The 20,627-nt window shown below is 37.6% G+C and overlaps 2 protein-coding genes and 1 long non-coding RNA gene across 4 annotated transcripts; 2 read left to right on the top strand and 1 right to left on the bottom strand.

Annotated features, from left to right (window-relative positions):
- The first annotated feature begins 7,558 nt into the window (after positions 1 to 7,558).
- Positions 7,559 to 10,053, top strand: LOC103450159 (pentatricopeptide repeat-containing protein At2g37310). Its single transcript, XM_029089543.2, has one exon. It carries the CDS (start codon positions 7,698 to 7,700, stop codon positions 9,699 to 9,701), a length of 2,004 nt encoding a protein of 667 aa, XP_028945376.1. The 5' UTR covers positions 7,559 to 7,697; the 3' UTR covers positions 9,702 to 10,053.
- Positions 10,054 to 11,367: 1,314 nt separating this feature from the next.
- LOC108174733 (uncharacterized) lies at positions 11,368 to 17,286 on the bottom strand. 2 transcript variants are annotated; one of them, XR_011574029.1, is made up of 4 exons: positions 17,153 to 17,286; positions 14,605 to 14,657; positions 13,745 to 14,020; positions 11,368 to 11,768 (listed from the first exon to the last, which is right to left on the bottom strand). It is a non-coding gene; the product is annotated as an uncharacterized lncRNA (long non-coding RNA). The 2 variants fall into 2 exon arrangements; XR_001791597.3 differs by lacking the exon at positions 17,153 to 17,286 and having other exon boundaries at positions 14,605 to 15,576.
- LOC103450160 (E3 ubiquitin-protein ligase SGR9, amyloplastic-like) lies at positions 12,075 to 13,432 on the top strand. The gene has a single exon (XM_008389473.4). The coding sequence runs from the start codon at positions 12,277 to 12,279 to the stop codon at positions 13,102 to 13,104; it is 828 nt and encodes a 275-aa protein (XP_008387695.2). The 5' UTR covers positions 12,075 to 12,276; the 3' UTR covers positions 13,105 to 13,432.
- Positions 17,287 to 20,627: the final 3,341 nt, after the last annotated feature.

The raw sequence follows: 20,627 nt of genomic DNA, 5'->3' as shown, positions 1-20,627 counted from the left end.
TGCTTAAGATCTTGAATCTAAGCTGTGTGACATCCGATCTCATTCTCTGCACTTTCATGCTTAACTTGGATCGCGTCAAGCCTAGTCTTTAAGTCAACGATCTCTTGGCGAGTGGTCTCATGCTGCAAAGAGGTGGGGGCAGAAATATTAGACCCCTTCAAAGCAACGAGCTCAGAATCTAACATAGTATTTGCCATCTCCTTAGCAGCCTTGCTATATCTGTATCATAGCAAGCAAAGCAGTCCTTATATATTGGGTCGTATGCTTCGCAAACAAGCTTGGGCAAACACCTTTCTGACGCCATCAATAAACTTGGCACAAGCGTACATGTTTTCAAGAGATCTAGTTTCAAAAGCACATAGATCTCAGCAGCTTTCCCAGAAGCAGGCTTAGTGGATTTCTCACAGCTGCCTACACGAGCAGTCTCCTCATTCCCAGCAGGCGAATCAGTCTCAGCAGCATAAGGAATGGGCCTTGGTGCCACTTTAGCAGCAGAGTCCACCTTATCACTCTTCATAATAGCAAGCTTCTCCAAAGGTGAACCAGACTTAGCTCCCAACAGACGTCTTGGTACAAAATTCGGCACCAGAGGTATGACAGGACCTTTATGCCGAACAATCCAATCAGCAATCGCACTAGCCATTCTTGACATGGCAGGCGCCACATGCTCAGATCTAGCAGTTTCATTTTTCGTCTCCTTGAAAAAAGTCAAGTCAATCACAAACCTGGAGGCAGTCGGTGAACCTGCGCGAGCGAAAGAAGTCTTTGGTTGTTTTTCTCAGCCGGCATCTCTTAAGCAGGCAGGGAAGATCCTTTTTCCCACCTTCACTTGCACCAAGATCCACAACAGTGATTGAACGAGCCAATGCATCCGCCTTGATCCTATTCACCTCCTCTTTTGGGAACAACCCACGCTTCTCTTGACGAATAGAGTTAAAGTAGCCAACGCCATTCGTGGTACCTAACATAGGAGTTCAACCCAACATTCTAGCAGCTCATGAGGCCCGCAATCTCTTCATTTCTCTCAATCATCGGCCTAGTTCGCGTCATGTCCAAAAGCCTAAAATGACATAAGCCATGTGACTCGCCTAGTACTGCGCCCCAGCGCCACAATCCGCAGCCCCTGCCACACAAGCTGCCCTTGGTTCTAGCCAAATCGAGCAGCTTAAAGCAGTGGTCCCTGCCACAATACCTTATCGGCCCATGCCGAGCTGACTCCTGGCCCATGCCAGCCGACATGCCGCACCACCTCGACAGCTGCCTCGCGGTCGCACCATCCAAGAAGAAGACAAGGAAAATTAATTTTTTCTTACCTCAATGCAACACGAAAAAGATGAAGAAAGCAACGAAAGACAGTCCTTTGCACGGGCAAGATGTAGAAGATTGCTAGAGAAAGGGGGAACAAATATCCTCTAAGCTATCTCTCTCTTGTAGGGTAGAATAAATCGCTCTCCAAAGTTGATTTAATAACCCACTTAAGGTGGACTTAAATAGGCTTTGAGAGAAATTTATTTCCCTTTCCTAGAAGGATCTAATTTCCTATTAAAGAGAGAATCTACATCAAAATAGGAAGCATTCCTAAGTTTCCTAAAGCAAGAAGATCTCTACACCTGCTGCCATTTTCTGCGAGCAGCCCAACAGGTGTGGGAGCATTTGTAGAGCCAAAAATATTTACTAGGCGCCATGTGGTTTTTTGGACAAAAGAGGACAAGAATACCCTTAAGGCACATTGGGATTCCTACGCGCGAGTAGCGGAGAATCATCTTTCAACCAAGTTAAAAGTGCCCAAAATAGGTAACAATTTAAAACCTATTTCACCAAATCATTTCTATAAGGTAATTCCCAAAATCTAATTCATTCTATATGTTCTATATTCCATTATTTAGCTAATAAATTAGCTAAATAATATATTCCTTTCATATTTTCTAAAATTGACTAATTAAGGGATTAATTACCTAATCAATTCCTTAATTATCAATTAAACCACCAAATTATAACAAAAAAACTTACCAAAGGCCGGTTACCCACTAGGGTCGGCCATGCCTTTTATTTTCTGTTTTTTGCTACCATTTTCTTCCCCTTTTATGACATTCAAATAGCTAATTAATTAGGTTATTATGATTTGCTAATTAACTAGCCAATTATTTCCATAACCCCCCAAAATAACTAGTCCATTATCTCCATAACCTCCCAAAATAACTCATCCTTGGCCTAATGGCCGGCCACACCCTTCCTCTCCTATATATTGGTTCCCATTTTCACCAAACACTAATTCCAATACTCTTGCAAAAATCCCAAAATTCTCTAAACACTATTTTTCTCTAAATTCTAACTTTGGCATCGGAGGTTTTTCGGCCAAAGCCCCCTCATTCATCGTGGGTGCATGAAGCTTGTGGCCAAACCAAAGGTGTTATTTATTTTGTAGGTGCAATTTTGTCCAAGATCAAAGAGGAAGAAATTTGCATCCACAATCTTGTAACCTCCATGCTTAGATCGAGGAAAATTCATATCATAAAAATTTAAAAAGATTTTGTCATCTCTCTCTCTCTAGAATGGAGTCGAGAGGATTCATAACTGATTCTCTTTCTGTGTCAATGTGTTTTGTGGGAACAGTATGCTAATTAACATATGGTTGTCAAATTGAATTGACACTCGGCCATGATTTTCTGTAAAATCTTAGGAAAATCATGATCCTTCTGCTATTTTTCTTTTAAGTAACCCAATTCCAAACCATGGTGTCAAAATGATTTAACAATTGAACGGGTTAAGACTTAAGAGGGAAGATTTCACAATGCAGAGCGTGATGGCAGAATAATGGCGGCTACCAAGAACAGATGCATTCTTAGACAACAGAGGTTCTCGTTTCAGATAAATCGATATTACGGATAACAAGCTGAAAATGTTTAAGGGAAATTTTTTTTTAAACTCATCTAACATCTTTCTACACTCAAACTAAATTTTAAATATTAATAAATTTTTTATTCTCTTGCATAATTATCATCAAGTACAAGATGAAATTAATAATAAAATTAAAATTTATTAATAAATCCATACACTATAATTAAACATTACCATCACTCCTTGTTTATGCTACATTCATTTCGATTAAAACCCTAATAGCTCTTATAGAGAAAAACAAGTTTTTTTTATCGATTCTAAAACCCTAATTGCACCAAGGATGGAGAAGCTGGAGTAACCAACATCTCACACTCAAACCATTCGAATTAAATAAACAACATATAAAGTACAAGCAAAAGCCTTGAAGATGTACCTAAGTTACATGCCACATTTTATGTCAATGGGTCATCAACCTTTTTATAATTAAGGTCAGGCGACGTGCTCCGGACTCAAACCTCCAAGGAGTCCCCTTAAAATGAAAGGACGTGCTTGAAAACTAGGAGAGAATTTATAGTCAACTCGTATAAAAGCTCAGCACTGTGTCCGACACTGCTGACCATGAACCTTCTATAGCTTTGTGAATTTTTTCCTCCTCTTTCTCACCTTAGTTGCTGCAATTGCATCCGCAAGGGGTACAAAGGACCCAGAACGGGTGCTTTACATGGTTTGGGTAATTTGCGGATTTAAAAAGCCACCAACAGACGCTTTACATCCAATTCTTCCAGATAACGCTTGCATTCTCTGTATTATCGCGACTGCTGACACATAGTGTTTTCTTCATTTAGTACTGCAGCTAGTGTTTGTTACATTCAATATTGATCCAAGCCTCAATATCGACCTTCATTTTAACACAAAAATTGAGAATTCTCCAATCAAAATATTTTCTATACTTATTTTTATCCATATCTCGAATATCATCTTCTATTATATTAAATGATTTTTGTTTATGTGTGTTGTTCTTATAAAAAAAAAAATATCTTTTTGCAAAGAAGTTTTCTCGATCTAAAATGGAGGTTGAAAGATTATCTCAATGTTATGGGTTTGGCACTTCCGCGTTTGATTAGCAAACATTTGGTTTAATTGCATCTGAATGAAGAGAAATGTGGTGGTTGTGTTTTAACAATTGAAATGGAGATGAGAGTTCAAGAGACGAACACCAGAGGTGGGAGGAGATGAGAGTTTTAACCTAAGCGTAATTAAGTTTTTTTTTCACTTCAATATAGGCTATATTTTATTATGCGATTTTTAAAATGGCTATATTTCTAAAAAAAAAATTGATTTTGTGATGGAATCTTAATTAGCAACATGAAGAGTAACTCAACTCCTTATAAACACATGCAAGATTTCTTCATATTCTCAACAGTTGATTGATGGTAAAAAAATAGTTTGTGGTCAGGAAAAAATGGAAGGGGAAGAAGAAGATGGATAGGGTATTGCTATTTTTTGTTTTTTACTGAGTAATGTAATTTTTAGTTTGACTTGTTTTTGTATTTATTTATAATGGCTTTTTATTGTTTAAGTAATTAATTATATTGTTAAAAAAAAGTAATTAATTGTAAAGGTAAATTTATTACGAGAAGGGTGAGGTGAACGTGAATTAAAACTTCAAACGGTGTTGGTGTAATTTGTCAAACCTGAGAGGTTTTTGAGAAAACACAATAAACTTTAGGGTGTCATAACCTTTTATTTTACACATGTCAACTTATTATAAGTTATTTAGAGGTCTTACCATACACATGTTATAAGTCTCAACCTATTATATATAAGTTGTAATGGCAACTAACAATTGGGAGATTTATATGTACCCTTGCTTATATGAGGTTGTAATTTAAATCGTTTGCTTGCATGAGATTTTATTTAATTGAAACTTAGTTCTATTTGATTTGATAAACTTTTTATGTTCTGAAAAACTTACCTTTTAAATCAAATTAGAATGCATGAGATTTGTGGATGTTCAAAAGATTTCAACTCTTCAAATGTTAAACTTTTTTTATTTCAGTCTTGAAGAGGATCAAACTAACCGAAAAATTGAATCAAACCAATTAACAAGAGTTTGGTTTGGTTTTGTTTCAATGGTTATCTTGGTCAAAACCAAACCAAATCGAATTGATGAATATTAGTTAATTTAGTTATATTTTAAGTGTCAAATTGATCCTCACCCTCCCCTAATCACATGCTAGTTATGTTTATGAGTTTTGAGGAGAAAAAAATGTATTCCCACTTGAGATTTTTTTTTCCTATCATTTGCCCTAATTAGGTAAAATTTATTTTATTTTCTCATACAAATTTAAAAAAGAAAAAAGAAAAGTCAAGATGAAATAAAAACATTTGTAGACATCGAAATTTCGGTAAATAAATGTTGACCGATAAATCAAAGTGTCAACGCTCATGTATTACATAAATTTTACACGTAGCGTGTGACTCAACGAAAATTGAAATAAGTTGGAAAAGTCATCAAATAGGACACGTGTCAACACCTGGCAGAAACGACTTATTTCATCTGGAATATTATATTCAAAATTAGGCCTTGGAAAATTCTATAAATACAAGCCCATTTCATTCATTTGGGAAACCAATTGATATTACACCTTGAAGCTCTGAAGCTCTGAAGCTCCGAAGCTCTCAAGCATCCAGGTTCCCGAAGAATCAAGAAAGCTCTCTTCGTTCTTCGTTCTTCGTCCATCGCTCTTTCAAGATCAAGCCCCGACGGCCCTTGAAGAAAGCACCATCGTTCATCATCCGTTCATCCAAGATCAAGCCCCAACGGCTCTTTGGATCAACAATCATCCACCTTCAAGATCAAGCCCCGACGGCCCTTGAAGAAAGTGTTCTTCGTTCATCGTTCTTCCAAGATCAAGCCCCAACGGCCCTTTGGATCAACAAACGTCGACAAATCCACACATCCAACCGTTCTTCAAGATTAAGCCCAAAAGCACTTGAAGATCTGTTCATCACTGTTTCTTCAAGATCAAGCCCAAAAGCCCTTGAAGATCCGCTCAAATCCACCTTCAAAGATCAAGCCCACGGCCCTTTGAAGAAACTTCCAACAGTTCATCCAATATCAAGCCCCGACGGCCCTTGGATCAACGAAACACCCACCAATCAACACCTTGCGGAGATCGAATCAGAGGATCAAAATAGAGAGAGATTGTAACCCAAAATCATCAAAAATACAAATATTTGTTTGTGCACGTCGTTGTTCTTGTCTCTTTCGTTTCAGGAATTTTCCGTGTTCACAACATTATTTGAGAGATTCTTCAAATAAGCTTAATTGTGGATTTTTTCGAAAGTTTGTTTTACAATGTATTTCGACGAACCAATTATTTATCTTTTAGATTTTTCTTTAAATATCATTTCTACTAAAAGTTACTTGAATCTAAAACAGTATAATTATTGAATTAAATAGTACTCATTTTAGTATTTATTTAAAAAATTATATTCGTCTATTCTCTTCATTACAATTAAATGTTTTAATGATTTTGAATTTTTTTTTTAATTTTACAAGAATGATATATGAATAATAAATTAAATATAAATTCTTTAGGGGTAAATTACATAGTAGCCCCTCAGGTTTGAGGTCTATTGCAATCTTATACAACATCTTTAAAACATTTCACTTTCATACCTCAAGTACTATTTTATTTCAATTTCATACAACCGTTACATTTTACATCCATGAATCTGTTAAATGCTGACGTGGCTGCCACATATATGCCACGTGGCTGCCAAATGACTGCCACGTGGCAAATAAAATAATTTTTTAATTTTTTTTTAAAAGACCTGTTTGCCACTTTTTTTTTTCTCTTTCTTCTTCTTCTTCTTCTGGGTTCGGTTCCTTTTTTTTTTTTCTTGTTCTTCTTCTTCCTCCTCCTCCTCCTTCTCTTCTTCTTCTTCCTCCTTTTTCTTCTGGGTTGCAGGGGTTCGATCATTTTTTTTTTCTTCTTCTTCCTCCTCCTCCTCTTTCTTCTTCTCTTCTTCTCTTCTTCTTCTTCCTCCTTCTGGTTCGGTCCCTTCTTTTTTTTTTTTTTCTTCTTCTTCTTCTTCTTCCTCCTTCTCCTCTTTCTTCTTCTTCCTCCTTCTCCTCTTTCTTCTTCTCTTCCTCCTCTTTCTTCTTCTCTTCTGGGTTCGGTCCCTTTCTCTCTTTTTTTTTTTTTCTTCTTCTTCTTCTTCTTCCTTCTCCTCCTCCTCCTCTTTCTTCTTCTCTTCCTCCTCTTTCTTCTTCTCTTCTGGGTTCGGTCCCTTTCTTTCTTTTTTTTTTTTCTTCTTCTTCTTCTTCTTCCTCCTTCTTCTGGGTTGCAAGGGTTCGGTCCCTTTTTTTTTTTTTTTTCCTTCCAATTTCAGGTTTTTTAAAAAAAATTTAAAAAATTATTTTTATTTGCCACGTGGCAGACATTTAGCAGCCACATGACATATATGTGACAGCCACGTCAGCATTTAACAGATCCATGGATGGAAAATGTAACGGTTGTATGAAATTGAAATAAAATAGTACTTGAGGTATGAAAGAAAATGTTTTAAAGATGTTGTATAAGATTACAAATAGACCTCAAACCTGAGGAGTTAGTATGTAATTTACCCATTATTTAGATCATTGAAAAAAGTTACGAAATCAACAACAAAAGTACAAGAGGATATCTTCCTTCCTCCCTAAGAACAGGAAAATACCATTGATTTTATTTTTCTTTTCTTTTTCTTGTAAAAGGTGAAGAAGAAACAGCGAAGGACGATGCTAAAAAAAAAGGTGGCACGAGAAAGCTATAAGGCAAGCAAGCTTAAGCTTTTATGAGAAAAACAAATGAATGTTGTTATCAAAGTCATTGAACATTCAATTCTCGGCCGCCACCAACGGCTACGTCCAACGTGCCCTTCAGAGCCTCCATGGAATCGACGGGCTCGATTGCGGAGCTTACGGGCACTTCATCCAGCACTGCACGGTGCACCGCCTGGTCCGTCAGGCCAAGCAGCTCCACGCCCGCCTCGTCCTCTACTCCGTCACGCCCGGCAACTTCCTGGCCTCAAAGCTCATCAATTTCTACTCCAAAACCAATAATATCAACTATGCCCGCAAGGTGTTCGACCAAATTCCCCACCCAAATGCTTTCTCCTGGAACGCCATGCTCATTGGGTATTCCATTAACAATATGCACGCCGACAACTTGAAGTGGTTTTCTGCTATGGTGTCTTCGTGTTCGGATCAAGCGAAGCCCGACAATTTTACTGTGACTTGTGTGCTGAAGGCTCTTGGGGTTTTGCTTTCAGGTTCAAAATTGGCTAAGGAAGTACATTGTTTTGTTCTGCGTAGTGGGTTTGATTCGGATGTTTTTGTTGTTAATTCTTTGATTACTTACTACTCGAGATGTGATGAGGTAGGTTTGGCGAGAGCTTTGTTTGACAGGATGCCGGAAAGAGATATTGTGTCGTGGAATTCGATGATTGCAGGGTATTCTCAAGCCGGATACTATGATGAGTGCAAAGAGTTGTATAGGATGATGTTAGGCTTGGAGAAGTTTAAGCCTGTTGGGTTGACAGTGGTGAGTGTGTTGCAGGCATGTTTACAGTCAAATGATCTTATGCTCGGTATGGAGGTTCATCAGTTTGTCATTGAGAATCAAATCGAGATGGATGTTTTGGTTTGCAATGCTCTTATAGGGCTATATGCAAGATGTGGTAGCTTGGATTATGCTCAAGAATTATTTGATGAGATGAGTGAAAAGGATGAGGTCACTTATGGCTCATTAGTTTCGGGGTACATGTTTCACAGGTTTGTTGACAAAGCCATGGATGTTTTTCGAGATAGTAAGAAGCCAAAGTTAAGTACTTGGAATGCTGTGATTTCAGGTTTGGTTCAGAACAACCAGCACGAAGAGGCATTGAATTTAATTCGAGAAATGCAGGCATGTGGTTGCAAACCAAATACCGTGACATTGTCAAGTATTCTTCCCACAATATCGTATTTCTCAAATCTGAAAGTTGGGAAGGAAGTACATGCTTATGCTGTTAGAAACAATTTTGACTGGAATATTTATGTTGCAACTGCCATTATCGATACTTATGCAAAGTCAGGTTTTCTTTACGGGGCACAGAGGGTTTTTGATCAAGCAAAAGGTAAGAGCTTAATCATTTGGACATCAATAATCTCAGCTTATGCATCCCACGGAGATGGTGATACGTCTCTTGGCCTCTTTTATGAGATGCTGAATAGTGGGATTCAACCAGATCAAGTGACAATTACAGCAGTATTAACAGCTTGTGCTCATTCTGGAGTGGTTGATGAGGCTTGGAAAATCTTTGATGCCATGTTTCCGGAATATGGCATTCAGCCCTCAGTTGAGCATTATGCCTGCATGGTAGGCATTCTTAGCCGAGCTGGGAAACTCACCGAAGCTGCAGATTTTATCCACAAAATGCCAGTTGAACCAAGTGCTAAAGTTTGGGGTGCACTACTAAATGGGGCTTCAGTTTCTCGTGATGTTGAATTGGGAAAATTTGTCTGCGATCGCTTGTTTCAAATCGAACCCGAGAATACAGGGAATTACATCATTATGGCGAATTTATATTCACAGGCTGGGAGATGGGAAGAAGCTGATAAGGTCAGGGAGAGAATGAAAGAAGTTGGGCTGAGGAAGATTCCTGGCAGTAGCTGGATTGAAACAAGTAAGGGGTTACAAAGCTTTATAGTGAAGGACACATCAAACGAAAGAACCGAAGAGATCTACGAAACACTGGAAGGATTGCTGGGGATGATGAAAGAAAAAGGGTATGCCTTGCAGGATGAATTAGATGAGGAGAGTGTTAATGTTTGAGCCAAGATCATCACTCCGGCTCATATCAGCTAGCTTAGGATCCAAGAAATGCCCTGTTTTTCCATAGTGGCATAGAATTCGTGTTTTTAAGTGCTCAGAATCAGGAAAGAACTTCATTCATCAGAAGAGTTGGTGGAATTATTTTACCTTGCAATTTGATTTGTAGATTGGGGATCTCTCTTATATTATAGAACTTACATTGAACGGGTACACTGCCACCGTAGCAATCCATGCCAATAATACAATTATACAACTACAAGTGTAAGTTTTTTCGCTTAGCATTGTATCATTGACATGGAATACTATAATATCAATGTACGTGTGTTATATAAGTTGTTATCGTGACACCAAACTATTGTTTTATCACACCCGTCTTTTACTCTATTTAAACATATTGAATAGTTTTTGGACCTGTTCATACTTTTATCCATACTTTAAAGTTAGCTGCAATATTTTCTTGCTGTTTAAGAATCCAATGGAATTATGATTTTTTTTCCGGCACCTCCTCGGCCCTGTATCTTGATCATGGTTTGGTTGCCACAAAGATTATCATTGTGTCTCCTCTAAAGGGTTTTTTACGCTCACTTGGTTTGATTGTGTGGGGATCACTGATCAGGATACCCCTTGTGGAATAATACGTCAACCAATGGGTTGGTGAGATTTTGTCTTGCAACCGGTGACACCACGTGACAAATAACAATTTTCTTACCGACGGATAGTGTGTTAATTGAATACCATCTCAGACAATATATTAATTTGAAAAAGAACCTTTTAAAACTCCTATGAGAGAAGAAGAAGAAGAAAATAAAATAAAATAAAACTCATTAATCCTACCATCATTACATCAAAGTGTTAATCCACTAACACATTATTAATTGTCACAGAGAACTCATTAGGGATTACTTATGCACGACACATGTGCTTAAAAAGTGTTTATACTAAAAATGTTTTTATTAAAAATCCAAGTGTTTTAGGGCGCATCACCTAAATTCAAATATTTTTAAAATGATTGAATGCGTTTTTAGAGAAAATAGTTTTAAATTCCAAAAGCACTTGAAATGTTTGTAACAAACACCAGTTATGTAATTCTTGCAAAAAACACTTCAAGTGTTTTTTTAATAATTCATTTGCACTTTTACTAAATATTGGTTCCAATAATATTTTCACCAACAACGTTTTCATCATTTTTAAAAGCATTGCAAACAAGCCCATAATCTCAACCCCAGATACCAAAAGGAGAAGTCAAAACCAAGGGACCGAATGGTTATTAGGCTATTTTACCAAATATAAATGTTAAGAAGATTCTCTCAAAAGTGGACTGTTCGCAACGTCATGTTTTTGGACAATTCTCATGCAAACATTATAAAACATTGTGCAAAAAATATAAGATATCAGAGACTTCATAGAAAATGTCATTTTGAAAGAGCCTCCTAAGCATTTCTCTTTATTAGATCCAGTCTCACAATTTACTCAACTTGCAATGAAGATTAACCGGAGTTGCAGGCGGTAGATGTAAATGTAAAAGGTGACAAGATCCTTGTTAAGCGAAACGATCGGTCGTCACATTTGCATTATTAAGAGTGGAGGGGGACAAGGAGAACGAGCCATGCATGGGCCAATTGGTTTTTTTCCTCTTCTACTTGTTTTTCTTTAGATAATTAAAGACTATACTAAAGCTATAGATATAATTATATAGGAAGGACAAATGGGTTTGAACTGGACACACAACTTGTGGACAAACAAACCTACATACCCACTGACTTCATTCAATTCATCTTTACCTTACACCCCCAAATGCACATTCATATTGCATTTGTTGTCATTGAATATTGTGGAAGGATAGATTTACATCAAAGATGTGACTAGGTTAAGAGCTCGTTTCTCGCTCCTCTTAGTTGACATTAGTCGTCGAAGGATAGATTCACATCAAAGATGTGACCAAATTAAGAGTTCGCCTCTCGGTCTTCTCTTGGTTGACATCAGTATAAAGTTAAGGGTTTGATTCTCGCATTCGTTTTGTCTAGATCATGATAAAATTAAGAGTTCGATTCCCAACCTCTTCTTTGCCTCTAAAGAAAAATCATTAATGAAAAAACAAGTTGTTATGACTTGACACTAACAAAACTAATGTTGATTTAAGATTTCAAATATATGTGAACGTAATGACCATAGATTTCACATAAACATGATTTTGTGAATGTAATGAGATGATTATTGTAAGATTTGAACACATCTATAAATATCATGGCAACAATAATATAGTACGGAAAATAACTATGACACTCTTCTCCATACCTCTGCTTGATTTTGTCTATTAATTTTTCTTTGATTATTCATCCAAATGCAAGAAGCGTATGAGGAGAAAAATGTGCATGAAAATCACTTTTTTTTGTAGTATTTAGAACAAAAGTGGAGCAAATATCAAAAGGGGTACAATAGTCATTACAAGAGACAAGCATGGGCAAATTAGTCCAAGCAAAAATTCACAAAAAAAGCCACAACAATCCTCAAAACCGTTTTTCCACGCTCTATAAAAAGATTAAAAGCAAAAGTCCACAAAGCACACGATCCCATAATGGAAGAAACAGCAACAGCAACGGCAACCATCATGGCTGCTCTGGCCACCCTCACCCCACCCCAACTCTCACATCTCACCCACACCATCCTCTCCCACACCCACCACCACCACCACCGTCTCTCCTCCCTCCTCTCCTCCCCCATCCTCTTCTCTCTCACCCTCCACCGCCTCAACTCCCTCCCCCTCCCCCACAAGACTCTCCTCATCGCCAACCACCTCCTCTCCTCCCTCTACCACCTCACACTCCACTTCCACCCTTGCACCAATCCACCACCGCCACGCGTCGTCAGAAAAAGAGATCTCGACTCCGTCCTGCTCCTCCTCTTACTCTGCGAAGTACACCAGCACAACCCGGAAGCCCTCCAAGCACCAACTATAAAATGGCGCGAAATTTTAAGCAAGTTGTACTCCGACAACATGCTAACAGTTTCCGGCATCGGAGTCTACAACGGGTCGGCTTTGGTTTCTTATATTGAGGTGCTGACGAGGTGCTTGAGATTTGTCAGCGTGATGGGCTTTTGCTATGGCGGGAAGGCAGGGAGAGAAGTAGCGGCATCACCAGCAGCGGTGGTGGCGCTGCCGTCGGTGAAGGTGAGCAGCGGCGGAAGCGAATGCATGATATGTAAAGAAGAGATGAGAGAGGACAGAGACGTGTGTGAACTGCCGTGCCGGCATTTGTTTCACTGGATGTGTATTTTGCGGTGGCTGAGGAAGAGGAACACTTGTCCGTGCTGCCGGTTTACGCTTCCCACGGACGATGTGTTCGGGGAGATCCAACGGCTGTGGGAGATTTTGGTTAAGATGGGTGAGAAGGAATTAGTGTAGCATGATGGTGATCATCACCGTGTGCACGTGTGACAATCAGAGTGGAATTCTGGATTTTATTTCTTGGCTGTGAAGGGGTTGTGTGGATTTGCATGGATGTGATGAATGAATTGCAGAGGATCACACATAATACTGGATATGGACACATGTGGTTTAGGTTATAGGCATATATATATGTAGCTAAATAAATAAGAGTAAGAGAGAGACAGAGACAGAGACAGAGAGATATTTGATGCAATTAATTACTTGGTAATTCACTTGCAATTACCACTGATTACTTCTGTACTTGATTTTCACATTTCATGAAAGCGAATACATTTTCAATAAACCGACCCAATGGAGGTAAAAGGAATCCTGTCTAAGGCAGCAGATAACAGATGAGATTAGTAGCCTACCATCAATCAGAAACCGAGCTCAAAACTTACGAGAACAGATTGAAATATTAGGACGTAGGTCTTATCAACCCACATCGACCAAAGAGTAAGATTCAGAGAAACGAAAACCAAACTAGTTCAAAATTTGGAGCAAACATGGAAACCGATAAAAACTAAAGTCGAAATTTGAACTCAGATAAAACTATAAATCAGAAAATAGGTGGGCAGTTTTTGAAGGAATGAGAAAATAGAGAAAAGGAAGATACCTTGCCAAGCCAAACTCAGCATCAGACGCAGAGGCAGGCTCAAAACCATGGACAGAAGAGAAGGAAAAGCGAGACGCAGAATAGAGAAGAGGCTCGCTCAAAACCCATCGCAGCATGGGTCTCTGAATCCCTCCTGTTTGTTTTAGACTTGTGTCCTGCTCGCCAAACATCGGGCATGTAAACTCAGACCAGTATGTGGGATCATTTGCTCGCCTATCGTACTTTTATAAAGGATAACATCGCATTTTTGGTCTCTTTATATATGTTTAGAAAATCCTACACATGGGTCATCGTGAAAATAAATTAGATGACCAAATCACTACTCTACTACCAATTTTCCGTCAGATAAAATCATAAAATTCAGACAACCAGACAAGGATAAATGGCCATCCTCATTTCTCAGAGTTTGTATGAAATAATTTACCCAATCTCATGAACTTATGGGAAGTCTATCTTATTTTCGACGTTCATGATATGATGTTACATTGAAATAAAACATGACAAACATATCAGAAAAGTTCTGGATGCGCACACCCACGCTTAAGTTAGAATACATTTAAACAAACTAGTACCCAATATTGCAAATGGTTAAGTTAACTAAGGGCTAAGGAAACATAAAAGGCAGTCCTTTTAATTAATAAATCTCACAGAAGGCAACACAAATGAAATAAAAACATTCGTGGATTTAATCAGCTGGCTCGGACCAATTAAAAGAAGAGCAAGGTCAAAAACTAAAAGGAGATCACTAACACACACCAAAACCTAAAGTTTTAAATGGAGTATCAGATAAATACCATGAAAACACTTCAAAAAATTACAAGGACATAGAGGAGGTCGGAGAACGAGGCATATTTACCAACCTTGCAAAGTTTCAGGATATATTTCATAGCAGCTGCCGAGTTTTCTTCAGTTCCTTTCAGCAAAGAGTAGAAATGTTGAAAAATTAATAAATAGAAAGAGGCAAGCAACTTATAAGCTCCCTTCTTGTTGCCATAGAAACTCAGATTTTATGGTAATGACATTCTAGTAAAAGTTCCTGCATTCTATTGAGATCATTTCAAAGAATAACTTATGCTAAATCCGGATCAAACTATCATTTCCACATAAAATAAGATTGTTAGGAACTCATTGGGAGTAAACTATCTTAATAAACCAAGGACAAGAAGTTGCAAGTTAAAAACCCATACAACAAACTGTCTATACTTTCGGGATAACAATCACCAAATTTCTTTCTTTTCTTTTCTTTTATTTTTATAAAATTTGCCTAATTCTGTATCTTTTTATCCAAGATGCACACCACATGCAGGTTTTCTAAGCAGAGATTGGGTTTCACAAGTTTGGTGACCTAATCATCTTTTAATTGTACTTGCGTATATAAACAATCAAGAAACGTTACAGGAACTTGTAATTAGGAATTAGGCAACAAGATATCGAGGCATCTGTGAATTAAAATAACTGAATCCAATACTATAATGAACCAATGCATCGAGGTAATAAACAAAGAAAGCCATCACACGAAGCCAAAATATTTTGTGGCAGCATGATTTCAAGTAACAAAACTAAAGCAACCATGAACCAAGAAATCAAAACACTCAAAGAAACCATGAATAGAGGCAACAAAAACAAGGGCAACCATGAATAGAATCATAAGAAATGAAAATAGTTGTAAATAAATGCCTCAAAATAATCAATGAAACCATCATTAACCAAGGCAGCCATGAATTAAGGCATTAAGATCTGTCATGAATCAAGGCAACAATCACCGATGCTAGTATCTTCTCTCTTTTTTTTCAAGATCCCAATACAATAGTAGGGGCTACGTTAAATTTCTTCCCCGTACTGCAAATATTCCCAGTAAGTGATTATCAAGGCATCAGAGCACAACAGTGGATTAAAACTAATGATCAACCAACGCAACCACTAATCAAGGCATCAAAACAATTGTAGCACACATAAATCGAAGCAATTAACCAATAAATCAATACAACCGATGGAACCATGAATCCATGCATCAAGATAACTGAGACAATTATGAGTTGATACAACATACCAAGAAAACCATGAAGTAAGGCAACAAAAACAGAGGCATCCATAAATTGAGGCAGCAAAAAACACAAGGCAACCATGAAGGCATCAAAATTATCGAAGCACCCATGAATGAAGAAATCAAGATAACTAGGCATTCATGAGCTAAGGCATTGAAATAACCGAGGAGACTATCTAAGGCAACAATATACAAGAAAAAAACTGAGGGCAGCCCGGAATAAACTGAGGGAAACTATTATTGAAGGCATAATAAAAACAGTGAACTGAGAGATGAAGATAATTGAAGGAAGTATAAGTGGTGACAACAATATACTGAGGCAACCATTAATCGATACGTCCTACATCAATACAACTGAGAGTTCATGACAACCATGAATTGGCATCAAATATCATAGACAACCATCAGCTGTGAGAAAAATATACTGAGTCGATATGGCCAACAATGTGTCAAAATAATTATGAAAATAATAGTCAGGTCATCCAAACAACCGAAGAAACCATGACTTAGGGCAACAAGATAACTGAGGCAACCATAAATTAGGGCATCAAGATAACTGTGAGGCGACCATGAACTAAGGTAACAACACACCGAAGAAACTGAGGCAGCAATAAACCAAGGAAACAATGTCTTAAGCCCACAATAAACTGAGGCACCCATTAATCGAGGAGTCAACTGTGGGTACCATTAATCGAGACAACAATATTTTTTCAAGAATAAACTGAGGCAACCATTAACCGAACCAACCATGATGAGGCACCAATCCAACCAAGGCAACCATGATGAGGCAACAATGTATTCAACGAACAATAAACTCAGGCAACCAGTAATCGAGGTATTTACATAACCGAGGCAACCATGGATCGAGACATCAAGATAATTGAGGCAACTAGAACTTCAACAAAAATAGACTGCAGCAACAATGAATCAAGGTATCAAAATCACCCAAGCAAGACAACCCTAAATCCAGGTATCAGGATAACTGAGCAACAAATTAGGACTAAGCTATCATGAATTAAGGCAAACCATGAACGAAGGCATGAAAATAATCGAGTCAACCATGAACTGAGCCAACCAAAATCAAAGCAAGCATGTATCAATCCAAATTCCACACCTATAAATTGGATACGAAAAATAAAGAAAACAGGGGATACATAAATCGCTACTCAGCTTGTGAAAATTAGGTCAAAGGTAAATACGAAGGGGATTTCTTCCATATGGGAACAATTGGCATGCAACAACTCTAGAAAACCCTAAAATCCACAACGCAGAAACGAAACTGAATTTGATAAATTTCCCTAAAAATCAAAACCCTAGAAAAATGAATCGATTTGAATCGTAGTTAAACTCCTAGAGTTGTTTACCTCAGGCGAAGGCCGTATCGATCTCACGAGATCGAAAAGTAAGAAGAGGAGAGAAGCCTATGACTTGGGCGACAATTTACTCGACAGGAAAGCCACGACGCTCCACTTTGTCGTTGCTCCCCGCGCCGATTTAGTGGTTTGCGCCACCCGGGCGGCAAGAATTCAAAAATAATTTGGTTTGTATCCGTCACGTGCCTGTCGTGTGCAGAATTCTGAATAAAGTCGGTTTGTATCACTGCTTGCGTTTTTAAATCATTAAAAAATTACATCAAATTATGATTTTAGCAAGGATGGGAATGGCTCAGTTTAGTTCGGTTTGGTTTTGCAATGCGAACCAAAATGGAATCAAACAATTAGATTTCGATTTTGGTTTGGGTCCAATTTGTAAGCCCGTTAAAAAATTGGCTTTATATAAATATTCAACATTAAAACAAACGTAAAACTTCAAAACCTATTTATTTGCAAACTAAATGTTCTATTGCATTAATACAACTAACTGGAAAAAAAAAAATTCATGATCACATTCAATTGGAATTTTGAGAGATTTTAATTCGTTTTATAAATTAAAAGCTATTCAATCAGGATTTTAAGTGATTTCTGAAAGTCTAGGTGTATTCAATCAAGTTTTAAAGGAGTTTATAACATTCAAGGTATATTCAATTAGAACATGATTTTAAAAGATTTTGAAAAGTTGGAGAATTCGAGGGAATTATAGAGATTTTGTAGTGAATTTTAAGCATTTTCAAATGTCGCCTCTCCCCTAAGAATTTGAGGAATTTACTCAAAATTTTATATAGAATCTCTAGAAATCAATTAGACTACGAAATCCATTATTTATAAATCTATTAAAATCCCTCAAAACTCCAATTGAATACACCCCCCTCAAATTCAACTTGAAACAAAGTTGAACATCAAAATGTCTTATGGCATTAGTGTCATAACCCTTCCCGAATTACTATTATCGGTGATGTAAAATGACGGTTTTAACCTTGGATATTGAACTTTGTAGTGTGTGTGTGTGACATACTTTGGGGACTTGGATGTTATTTTGTGGTCGGTTGGTGACCCACGTGGAACATACACACACACACACTCTCCCTCTCTCTCTCTTCTTTCCCATACTCTCTCACCCTCAGACTCACTCTCTCTGCTTCCCTCACGTACGGACGACACCCAAAACCCTTTCAAATTTCACAGATCGATGTCAAAGAGGTAAGATTCTTGTTCCTTGCAAGCTTCTGAGGTCATCGGTACCATTTTTGAGTATGGAAAGCTTCGAAAACCTGAGAAACCCTAACCCCGACTTTGTACACTGTTCATGCACACGTAAATGTGAAGGTTTCAGGTATGGGAATGTTCTACAAGTTGAGAGCTTTAATTTGGCACTAATTTCATGAATTTTGGATGAAAATCGACGGAGATATAAGGTTTAGAAAAATTATCCAATTTTCGGCGCCGGCAACGGTCGCCGGAGGTTAGAGGTAAGGGATGACGGAATATTACGTCAACGGCATTAGTTAACTTTAATGGATTCTGTTACTATTTAACGGAATATTCCTAACGGCATCACTGTTGTCGTTGGTGTGCCAGGGCCGTGCCTTGGGCGGTGCGTGGGTGGTCGGAAAATTTTTCTAAAAATATGGGGATGTTTCATGGAGTTGTGTAGATCATGTTGGTATATTCAAACACCCCATTTGAGCATTGTATGAGAAGTTATTAGCTAGTTTTATCTATGTGCTTTAAATAACGTTTTTATAGTTAATTCGCATATAAATGAGACTTATCCCAAGGACAATCGTGTTCAAGGGCGACTCGAGGGCTACGACCCTTCGACATACCAGTGAGTGGGCTTTTGGTTTTTAGTATATAATTATATACTTAATATTTTCCCAGAAAATATGTTTAAATGAGATTATGCCTTGAATGTCATGCATATAAGTTTATAATTCATATATGAATTGGTATGTGATGCATTATATATAATTGTGGTGCTGTGGACGCTCAGGTAAGCTCAGGTAAGTTATGTTTGGTTATGTGAATTATCGATGATGTGATATGTGATTGAATAACGTTGAGCTCATACAACTGCACCTAAGATGATTGTGATTTAGCCAGAGATATGGCACATACCTATTTATAATGTCACCTCCCGCACCATATGCTCATATTGGATCAATTTAGGTGCACAGTATTGTCGTACAGACCTTCACTATGGTTCCGACTCGTAGGTGACTAACGATTTATCGTCCAGTTATTATGTAAGGGTAGTATTGAGCATAATTATATTACACCCAACATTGTCGTACAAACATTTTCATTTGGTTCCGACTCTTGTGCAGTATAGTGCCGTATAGGTCATTGTAGTGACTTCGGCTAGATTGACTTTTGAGTTATGAATTCAGCCGTACAGACTACCACAGGGGTTCCGGCTAATATGTTATATTTCTATGAAGTTATTCTCACCTGAATTACTTACTCTGTTATATCTTGACATGGCATATATATGAATATAATTATGTGAAGCATGATTTGAATTGATATATTTACATATATATTTATGCATATGCTTATATTCTGATTCTGGAAAAAATTATACATGTTTTACTGCGAGGGGTTAGAAATGTTGATAAATGAAATGGTTTTGTAAAACATTTATTTTTACCCACTCACGTTTTCTATTTTGTACCACTTCAGGTTTTAGGTAAGCTTGTTGTTGCTGGGTTCGAGGATTTCGGCGATTCTGACATATCAAAATAATTGTATGACATCTTATGGTACTGTGTAACTAGTACTTGTCCTACTGGACTGCACCTAGACTTGTTATGCTCTGATTAGGAGTATTTACTTTTGTATCTTAATCCTAACACTTCCTGTTTACTAGTGCACTTTGGTAGTTTCGATTTTTAATTATTCATATTTTTCTTATCCTTATTGCTTCCGCACTGTGCACATGGCTACGTCACCCTCACGTGACGGCCAACATGCCTTGATCTCGGTCGGGATGTGTCAATTAGTACAACCCAATTGAAAAATTTAATCATACTAAAATTAAAGTTCAAACAAAATTGTATGTCAAAATGCCTTACGACATTAATACAACTAGAAAATATAAATTGTTCATGCAATTCAACATAAAATTTTTGGTGTTTCAAGTCACTACTGACAATCGTCCTACCCTTTTCCTTTCCCTTTCTTTTTGGACACTTACTTTACGAAGGTTTAAGAGATCTTTGAGCTTGTTAACGGACATGAGAAGGCATTGGAGTTGGAGATGACGATACTTGTGAAGACCTTGGATATTTTGAAAGTGAAACCGATGGATGAGAAGTCATTGACGAATGTGAACTAGAAACTTGAAATTGTCTTGGAGCTTGTTGTTGTTGTTAGGACTCTTTATTTGGACTCTCACATTTTATGATAAGATTTGGATAACGTTAAAGTTAAATTAATTAAGAGTCAAGTTCAAGAAGAACTA

Source organism: Malus domestica, chromosome 12, assembly GCF_042453785.1.
Source record: "Malus domestica chromosome 12, GDT2T_hap1".
Classification (NCBI taxonomy): domain Eukaryota; kingdom Viridiplantae; phylum Streptophyta; class Magnoliopsida; order Rosales; family Rosaceae; genus Malus; species Malus domestica.
This window is presented reverse-complemented; position numbering and strand designations above follow the sequence as displayed.